At 36.6% G+C, this 10,697-nt stretch overlaps 1 protein-coding gene across 13 annotated transcripts in view; it reads right to left on the bottom strand.

Annotated features, from left to right (window-relative positions):
- PHC3 (polyhomeotic homolog 3) overlaps positions 1-10,697 on the bottom strand; it is an 87,842-nt gene that overhangs the window by 54,751 nt on the left and 22,394 nt on the right. For 10 of the 13 annotated variants that reach the window (XR_003908764.1, XR_003908765.1, XR_003908766.1 and 7 more), the window contains 2 exons: positions 10,311-10,409; positions 1,594-1,840 (listed from right to left, as the gene is read on the bottom strand). Coding sequence is in view for 10 of the 13 variants with exons in the window: in XM_029939893.1 (XP_029795753.1) it covers positions 1,594-1,840; positions 10,311-10,409 (346 nt within the window). In the remaining 3 variants the exon portion in view is untranslated. The remainder of the gene's footprint in view (positions 1-1,593; positions 1,841-10,310; positions 10,410-10,697) is intronic. The other 3 variants (XM_029939896.1, XM_029939897.1, XM_029939899.1) reach the window with 1 other exon arrangement.

Below are 10,697 nucleotides of genomic sequence, written 5' to 3'. Positions count from 1 at the left end.
GGAGACTCCTCAAAAAACTATCGATAGAACTCCTCTATGACCCAGCAATAGCACTGCTAAAGATTTACCCAAGGGATACAGAAATGCTGATGCATAGGAGCACATGTACCCCAATGTTCATAGCAGCAATGTCAACAATAGCCAAAACATGGAAAAAGCCTAAATGTCCATCACCTGATGAGTAGATCAAGAAAATGTGGTATATATATACACAATGGAGTACCACATGACAACGAGAAAGAATGAAATCTGGCCGTTTGTAGGCAAGTGGATGGACCTCGAGGGTGTCATGCCAAGCGAAATAGTTCAGTCAGAGAAGGACAGCTACCATGTTTGCACTCATAGGTCAAACAGGAAAACAGGAGAAACCTAATGGAGGACCGGGGGAGCGGAAGAGGGAAAGAGAGTTGGGGAGAGTGAGGGATGCAAAACTTGAGAGACTACTGAATACTAAAAATGAACTGAGGGTTGAGGGGAAGGGGGAGGTGGGAAAAGAGGTGGTGGTGATGGAGGAGGGCACTTGTGGGGAAGAGCACTGGGTGCTGTATGGAAACCAATTTGACAATAAAGTATTAAAAAAAAAAAGATAAAAAAGGAATGTAAACTGGTGCAGCCATTGTGAAAACACTACTGAGTTCCTCAAAAAAGTAAAAATAGAACTACCCTGGTGTCAGTATGGCCGAGTGGGCTATGGCGCCAGACTAAAAATAGTACTACCCTACAATCCAGTAATTGCACTAATGAGTAATTACGCAAAGAATATGAAAACCCTAATTCAAAAGGAGACAGTACCCGTTTTTGCAGCATTATGTACAATAGCCAAATTATGGAAGCAGTCCAAATGACTGTGGCCATCTATAGATGAATATAAATGACTGGATAAAGATGTGGTGTAGACACACACACACTGGAATATTACTCAGCTATCAAAAAGAATGAAATCTTGCCATCTGCAACAACACAGAGCTAGAGAGTTTAACATTAGAGAGTTTAACGTTACATAAAATAATAGAAAGACAACTACCAGATGAATTCTTCATATGTAAAATTTAAGAAACAAATGAACGAGAAAAAAATGAGACAAACAAACAAAAGACTCTTAACTACAGTGAACAAACAAATGGTTTAACAGAGAGGAGTGGATTAGGGAGATGAGTGAAATAGGTAATGGGGATTAAGAGTACACTTATCTTGATATGAAGTGAGTAATAAAGAGAATTATTGAATCACTACACTGTACACCTGAAACTAATGTAACACTGTAACCATACAGGAGTTTTTAAAAAATTCTAATTAAATAAATAAATAATAAAAGCTACTAGTTTTACCATATAATGGGAGACCAGCACACAATGAAGATGTTAATCAAATGTCAAGTGACCAAAAAAAACTTATTATTACAATGTTTTAGTTGTTGGGTTCTTTTGGTTTCTCTTTTTTCAAGCTATAATACTGACTTTTGTAAACTCATGAAATTCACATTTTAAAATGTTTTAAAAGCATTGTTCTTGTTCAAACAATAGACATCTTTTGTTATGGTCTGCCTGCTAATAAAACGAATAATGCAACTATTTTCAACAAGTTTTATCCCACCTGGTGCTATTAACTGGTGAATACTTGATGTCCGAGTGACAGCTGTGCTTCGTGATTCCAGACTTGGACTTTCTCCTTTCTTATTACTTTCTGGAGAAGGATCTCGTTGGCTGATTTTAGAACTGGTCACTGTTGTTTTGTTATGACAAATTGTCAATGACTGAGTTTGACCAGTGCTTTTTGGTGGACCGTTCTGTGAGCTAGATAATACACCCAGCTTCTGGCTGCGTAATGTTAAATTCTGAACCTAAGAACCACACAACAAAAAATATGGATGAAACAGATGGTATTAATTGAGATGTGATAATCATTAGCATTATAACAACAATGATAATAAACTTACATTATGCTTTTCAAACATAAAGTTCCAAACAACTGATTAATCCTAAAGGAAAGGGGAGTTATTATTCTAAGCAATCATACCTTAAATTAAGGAAAAAAAATTTTTAAAGACATTAAGGGAATCATTAAGAACAAAATGAAAATAGTGTGTGTATGTATATATATGTATGAGGAAATGAACTCTGCATGAGGAAATTACTCTGCAATGACTGCATTTTGATACCAGTTCAGAGACAGCCAAACCGTGACAGGGGGAGAAAGAAGGTATTCCAGGTAAAGGGGGAAACTTGAGCACAGGTGCAGAGGCAGAAGAACCCAGGGTGCATAAGGGAAGAAGGAGCAATTCCTTCAACTTCACTCTAACTTCTCTAGACCAAGATTGGGAAACACTGCAGGTTACATTCCTTGCCTCACATTCTTGTGAGAAGTTACTACACATACAGTCAGAAGACAACACAAACGATACTGTCGTCCTCATATAGATCAGAAAGAGGTAACAAAAAAAGTAAATAAGTTACCCATTCTATAGAGATTATATGGGAACAACTCCTCTTATTTTTTGTTTTTTGGAGGTTTTGGGGGGGGGACAGTCATTTTGTAAATAAGAAATCACCTACCCCATCGTGATAATTATGAAAATCATTTCCCATTAACTCCTTTTTAAAATCCTGTTGTTATGGAATACTAACTTGCCTCTAAGTACTAGATCTTGTGAACTGACAGGATTGTGCACAGCCTTGAAATGGCTTCATCATGGCTCCTGTCTACACCCTGGGTTACTTCAATCATACTGCCAGTCTAAATGGTAGCAAGGATCATCCCAATGACTCTCACCTGAGGTTTATTACATTTACAAACAGGAAGGCAGAAAATGCCTCTCCAATAGCTGCCTACCCTTTTACCTTACTGAAATGAATGCATTAAATACATTTACACTAGCACATGAGAAGGAAATTGAAGTAAAAGATTCTAATGACAAAGCAAGTGAGATACTGCTGCTTAATGAACATTCCTCAGTTTCATGTATGTTCTGTCTCTACAATTGTATCATTAACTGATACTCAGAGGCTATATATTCTCTTCACAAGTGCACATGCAGTGTTCAGCCGATGACAGATAATAAATGTTTACTTCAGAGCAGTTGCAGCTTAAATCATTCTATTCTAAGCTAACTGAAAACAATTTTTTGTAAATTTAACATTTATTTATTGTTGAGAGACAGAGACAAAATGTGAGCACAGGAGGGGCAGAGAGACAAGGAGACACAGAATCCGAAGCAGGCTCCAGGTTCTGAGCTGTCAACACAGAGCCCAACACAGGACTCGAACCTACAAACCGTGAGATCATGATCTGAACCGAAGTCGGATGCTTAACTGAATGAGCCACCCAGGTGTCCCACTGAAAAAAATTGTCTAAGCAAGACCACATGGAGCATCTTCTCGGATTTCTGTCAAATATTTCATAGCAATGTATGTGGACTAATAATTGCTGTTTATTACTAAAATTTAATGCAAAAATAGAATGTGCTAAAATCCAGGTTTCTCACCTTACCACGGAAAGCCCTCCAGTCTAGGCCCAAATGACTATAAGCCAATCCTCCACTACCCCAATCCACAAAATTTATTCTAGCCAAACTGTTCAGTTCACCTTCCCAAACATTCCTTGTACTTCCTTCATGTGCCTGCTCATGTACCTGAGCCCTTGTCTCAAGTTTTTCTTGCCTAAAATGCCACATGCTTCCTGAAAGCTGTCTCCTGAAGTCCAATCCATTCTTCATGGCCCAGTAAAAATCACACTCACTCTCCCATAGAAACCTCTACAAAGTCCCTAGTTAGAAATAATGTCTCCTCTCATCTAGAATGCATCTCCCAGAGAATTTGGATCAGATTAGACTACATTGACAAATATCTAGCTTATTTTAGAACTACTAATGTCTGTGTCAGTGAAATACTGAGACTCTGGTTGGCAAGCTCTCCTGACATTCATTTTTATACTTCCCACAGTTGGGGTGCCATGGACATAAGAGAAACTCCATGAGTCTGCCATAATTGATCTATAAGGTGAACCACATCACAACGATAACCAAAGACTGAATTATAATGTGGAAAACTTGAAAACTCTTTCAAATGAAAAGCATATTCAAAGTAAATAAGGATTTCACATAATAAACCCTAAACCTGTAGCAGTCCATTTTTATAGACTTTTTCTTCTAATTTTACTTTCTGGAATTCTAAAGAAAATATATGTGTATGCTTATTATATATTATAAACTATATATTATTTACATAAATAGATAAATTTTAGAATACGGCTATAATAACCATGGTCATATTGGCTTATATATTTTCAATAAATTTCAAACATGTCAACTATACTCAAAGTACAGTACAGAGTTAAGTTATCTATTAACAGAAAGATCATATATTCAGATTTCATTGACACAGCTTCCCTTCTGAGGAGAACCCAACCTTTCTAGATATAGAATAGTAAGGTACTCTAATGTCCATTTTTCTTTCCTCTGAACTTTTCCTATGATCAAATTATGGAAACATTCCGACTTTTTAAAAAGTCTAGGTTTCACAAGACTTAATTTCTGCTAATTTCACACATTACATTTTTATAGTGGATTCCTCAAATACTCTCACATCAATTATCTAATTTGGTTCTAACAAATATTGTGTGAATATTGTAGCATCCCTTCTTTGCAGATGAGGAAACTAAGATTTAATGTCACACTGCTAACAGTAGAGTTGAGTTTCTAGCTTTTATTTAAGTTTGTTTATTTTGAGAGAGAGTGAGCCAGTGAGAGCACATGAGGGGGAGGGACAGAGAGAGGAGGAGAGAGACTGCAGACAGGCTTCGCCCTGTCAGCACCGAAACCATTACACGGCTCAACTCACCGACAGTGAGATCATTACCTAAGCTGAAGTGGGAAGCTTAACCAATGGAACCACCCAGGCGCTCTTGAATTTCTAGCTTTTAAATCCAAAGTGCTATTTTCTTTTGAAGTCTAAAAAGCATTCCCCAGATAGCATTAGTAAGATTTGTTACTTTTACTCCTATATCCTTCTGAAAGTTCAATTTTTTACTTTTTTTAATTTTGTCATGGTAGGGAGAAGGATGGAGCACTTAAAATAGTAAATAAGTGGGGGTGCCTGGGTGGTTCAGTCGGTTGAGTGTCCAACTCTTGATTTCAGCTCAGGTCATGATCTCACAGTTCATGAGTTGGAGCTCCACACTGGGCTCTGTGGGGACAGCATTGAGCCTGTTTGGGATGCTCTCTCCCCCTACCTTTCCCCATTTGCATGCACATGCACTTTCTCTCTCTCTCAAAAATAAACATTACAAAAAATTTTTAACAAATAAATAAATAATAGTAATCAAGGGTAAGATATGCCAAATTTCCTATTTTTGGACACTATGCTACAAATAAACTTTAATAAATTTTAAAGAAAAATTAACTGTTTTCCCAACTTCTATAAAAGAGTATTAAAATGTCAACTTTGGTATTTCTCAATTACAAATTCATTATTTTAAAATTTTCAAATATGGGGCACCTGGGTGGCTCGACTGGTTGAGCATCTGACTTTGGCTTAGGTCATGATCTCACAGTTTGTGGGTTCAGCCCCGCATTGGGCTCTGTGCTGACAGCTCAGAGCCTGAAGCCTGTTTTGGATTCTGTGTCTCCCTCTCCCCATTCATGCTATTTCTCAAAAATAAATAAATATTTAAAATTTTTTAATAAAATAAAATTTTCAAATAAAAGTTTAAAAATTAACAACGTGAAACACAAATATTTCAAAACTAACAGCCATGAATTTGAGGAAAGAATATTCAAAGTATTAGCATCCCCTACCACTACCAGTTTCATTCACTGCCATTTCAGAAGGACAGCAAAGGAAAATACATTTGTAGATAAATTCCTAAAGGTCAATCCATTCCTTTAGTTTCTCAGTCTATCCTTTAAATCAGATTATCACAAAGCCAAATCCAAGAATCACACTGACCTAAATCCCAAAGAGTCACTTTTATAAATTATTTTGACTATGCTCACACGTAACAAGTAACAATACTACTAAAGACACCATGTTTTCTCCATGAGAACCCACAAGACATACTTTAGCGCACTCTCCAGAAAGCACGTTAGTTGCTCTTAACAACTGGTTTATCTTACCTTGCAAACTATGAATCATTTATTTTTTGTTTGTTTTATCGATTATTTTTGAGAGAGAGAGAGAGAGAGAGAGAGAGAGAGAGAGAGAGAGAAAGAATGTGAGCAGGGGAGGGGCAGAGAGAGGAAGACATAGAATCTGAACACAGGCTCCAGGCTCCGAGCTGTCAGCACAGAGCCTGACACAGGGCTCGAACCCTTAAGACGCGAGATCATGAACTGAGCAGAAGCCAGACGCTTAACTGACTGAACCACCCAGGTGCCCCAAACAATGAATCATTTATATGGCTGTCTTTCTCTCTTCACTATTAGCTACTTGAAACCTAAGAACAAAATTCATGACTTATCTTTAGACAATGTATAACAAAAATGGTAATTAGTGGCATGTGATAGGCACCAAGCACTATGTTAAGTACTTAATGAGAAGTGTCTCATTATTCCTTATAAGAACTCTGAGCTATTTTAGTTTACAGTGAAGAAACTGAGGCTCAGGGCACCTGGCTGACTCAGTCTGTACAGTGTGCAACTCTTTAAAATTTTTTTTATGTATGTGTGTGTATATATATATATATATATATATATATGTATGTGTGTGTGTATTTAGAAAGTGAGAGAGCACAAGTTGGGGAGGGGCAGGGAGAGAGAGAGGGGGAGGGAGGGAGAGAGGGAGAGGGAAAGAGGAGAGGGAGGGAGAGAGAGGGAGAGAGGGAGAGAGAGGGAGAGAGAGGGAGAGAGAGGGAGAGAGGGAGAGAGAGGGAGAGAGAGGGAGAGAGAGAGAATCCCAAGCAAGGTCTGCAGTGATAGTGAAGAGCTGGACATTGGGCTTCGACCCACAAACCATGATATCATGACCTCAGATGAGGTTGGAGGTTTTACCATCTGAGCCACCCAGGTGCCCTGAGAGAGCCAACTCTTAATTTCAGGGTTGAGAGTTCAAGCTCCACACTGGATGAAGAGCTTACTTAAAAAAAAAAAAAGGTGAGGCTCAGCATAGGTAATAACAAGAACTAACATCTACTAAGTGCTACGTATCAGATACCATTCTATTTTTCAATTATTAACATTTTTTAATCCTCACTACAGTGCTTTGAAGTACGTACGCATTTTATAAATATTTATTTTATACTGTTGAAACTGAGGCAAGAGATCAATGATCTACAATGAAAAAGTGGTAGAGTATATATCTGAATCAGGAAAGTGGCCCCAGAGACCAAACTTGTAACACTATGCTACACTATGACCTTGTCCAAAACCAATCAACTGTTAGGTGACAAAGCTGGCAGTTGGTGCTGAAGTCAGAATCGGAACCCAGGTCTCTCTATTCTTCCCTTTTCAAAAAAAGTATTGAGTATCTATAGTATTCTATAAACTAAATACATCAATTATTCATTCTTCAACTTACCCTGCAAGTATGTATGATGATTAAAAATGTTTGATAACTTGGCTAAAATTATATAATAAATAACTGAAGTGGGAGATGAAATTAAGTCCATGAGGACTTCATGCATGTAATTTGATTCAGGAACCTCACTCCCAACTCCATGCCACTTTCCTACTTTAATTTCTGCTTTTTTCATGAATGTTTTCAATTTATTTTATCTTGTTTTATTGTATGCATCTTGTAAATCAATTAGAATCTTAGCTGGGACAAAGTCAAGCATAAATAAAAATAAAATTAGGTTGATAATTGTCTTCCTTTATTAGGTTTTAGAAAACAAAAAGAAAACAGGAAGACCCTTACTTCAACAAATTCACTCCACAAAGGGATTATCATAAAAGCTCATGGGTCAGGTCATGATCTCTTGGTTCATGAATTCAAGCCCACTGTAGGGCTCTGTGCTGTCAGCACAGAGTATGTTTGGGATTCTGTCTCTCCCTCTCTCTGCCCCTCTGCGACATAGGTGCATGCACATGCTCTCTCCCGTCTCAAAAGAATAAACTTAAAAAAAATAAAAAAGGTTGGAGCTGAAAAAACAAAGTTAACAAAGGTTTCATTTTGTAAATAAGGAAACTAAAGTACAACTAAGTTAAGGAATTATGGAGGATCAAAGAGCACATTAGGAGAAACCTGAGTTTCACTGACCACCATTTTTATAATGTTTATTTGTTTCTGAGAGAGAGACAGACAGACAAAGCATGAGCAAGGGAGGGGCAGAGAGAGAGGGAGACATAGAATCTGAAGCAGGGTCCAGGCTCTGAGCTGTTAGCATGGAGCCCAATGCGGGGCTTGAACCCACAAACTGTGAGATCATGACCTGAGCTGAAGTCAGAAGCTTAACCGACTGAGCCACCCAAGTGCCTTGAGAATATTAAAAATAAAAGGCAAAGAATAACCCTACGATATACCTATTTCTGCCGTATGTATCAAACATTTTTTATGGAAAAATACCAAAACAGTATCTATCATACAAAGTAATATTCTACACAACTGTTTTAATTTATTTTTTTTTTATTTTATTTTTTTATTTTGTGATTACAACTGTTTTAATTTAAAATTTATTCCGGATGCCTGGCTGGTTCAGTTGGTAGAGAATTCAACTCTTGATCTCAAGTTTTGAGTTCGAGCCCCATGTTGGGTATAGAGATTACTTAAAAAAATAAAATCTTTTAAAAGATAAAATAGATTAAAATTTATTCATTTTAATCAACTTTACTGAGGCGTAACTTATATACAAAAGATGAATAAACCAGTTCTATTGAGTTTTGATATATGTATACACCATGTTACCACCACCCTAATGAAAACATAGGGCATCTCCATCACCCTAAAAGTCCACCCATACCCCGCCCCAGTCAATCTCTCCGACATTCTGTCCAGGTACCACCAACCTAATTTTTTTTTACTACAAATTAGTTGTGCCTATTCTAGAATTTCATATAAACAGAACCACAAGATAAATAATGTCTGGTGTCTGCATTCTTTTGTTATTATAATGTTTTTGAGTTGCATCAGGAGTTTGTCCCTTTTTTATTACTGAGTAATATTCCGCACTTGTTTACACATTCACCAGTTCAAGGACATTGGTTCCTTCCAGTTTGGGGCTACTTTGAATAGAACAGCCATAAGCATTCATTTACATATCTTTATATGGATACATTTCCACATTTACTCTCAGAGTAAAAGCCTATAAGCAGAATTGCTGGGTCATATGTCAAGTATATGTTTAACTTTATAAGGAACTGATCAACTGTTTTCCAAAGTCACTGAACCATTTTACGATCTCATCAGCAATATTATGAAATTGTGGTTGCTCCACATTTTCTCACCAACATGTGGTATTAGGAGTCTGCTTCATTTCAGCCATTCTAGTGAGTGTAGAGTGACATTCACTGTGGTTTTGATTTTAATTTCTAAAAGGGTTAATGATATTGAGCATTTTTTTCATTTCCTTATCAGCCTTTTGTATATCTTCCTTTGCAAAGTGTTAAATCTTTGGCCCTTTTTTAACTGAATTGTATATTCTGGATACAAGTCTTTTGTCAGATATGTGTATTATGAACATTTTTCCTCAGTCTGTTATACTTTGGTAACAATATTTTCTGAAGAAGATTTTAATTTTGATAAATTCCAATCTGTTATTATTTTCTTTCATGATTAGTACTTTTTGTGTCCTAAGAAAGCTTTGCCTGCTCTAGTATTTAAAAGATACTGCTAGGTTTTCCTGTAGAGATTTTACAGTTTGAGCTTTCACCATTAAGTCTACACTGTATTTCTAGTTTATTTTTGTGAATGGTGAGGAGAAAATTAAAGTTCGTTTCTTTTACAATACCAAAGTAAAACTCTATTCAATTTTCAAATTAAAAATAGCCCCAATTCATTATTAAACTTAAAATCTATCTTGACTTAGTTATTACACAACTGCTTACAAAAGAATCTACACAAAAGAATATAACTCACATAATAAAAGCAATAAATCTGCTTTATAGTAAAATGAACATAACAGCAAAACCTCACTTTCACTAAAGTCAAATAACCTAAGTATCTGTGTTTAATGGTAATATACATATTTTTTGTTTTGTTTTGATTATAATTTGTATAAAACCAAAAACCCCTCTTGAAGTTCTCATGGTATTTTGTTCCATTCCAATCTGAAACGCATGACAGAGAGCACTGAAACCATCAGTAACTTAAACACGATGTATGTTTATCTTTAACCTGAAGATCCAGACCTCAAGTACCACATTATGAAGCAGACAAGCTCACCTGAGTAGCTGCAGACTGACAGGAAGATGACGATGACGACGAGACAACAGGAATGTCAGACTGTACAGCAGCCACAGTGGTAGCGGGTGTGAAAATCAGCTGTACAGACAGAAAAACCAAAAAAATACCCTAAGACAAAAGAACGTGTCCCACACACAATGTATAGCAGGCAAGAGAGACTGAAATTTGTGACAGAAAGACAACGCAGTTTAGGATTGTCTCCTAAGCAAAAGGTTTTACATGACAAAGAGAAGTTTCTAATAGGGAAAAAAGAAACCATAAACATTTTGAAACAGCTCATGATTCTGATGAGTAGAAAAATAAATCAGCGCTCAAATAAGAAAATGTATTTTGGTAACATAAAATCCTCATACCAAATTTTGCCCC

The sequence above is a fragment of the Suricata suricatta genome, chromosome 5, assembly GCF_006229205.1.
Source record: "Suricata suricatta isolate VVHF042 chromosome 5, meerkat_22Aug2017_6uvM2_HiC, whole genome shotgun sequence".
NCBI classification, from domain to species: domain Eukaryota; kingdom Metazoa; phylum Chordata; class Mammalia; order Carnivora; family Herpestidae; genus Suricata; species Suricata suricatta.
The sequence above is the reverse complement of the archived record's forward strand: the minus strand, read 5'-3'. Positions and strand labels throughout refer to the sequence as shown.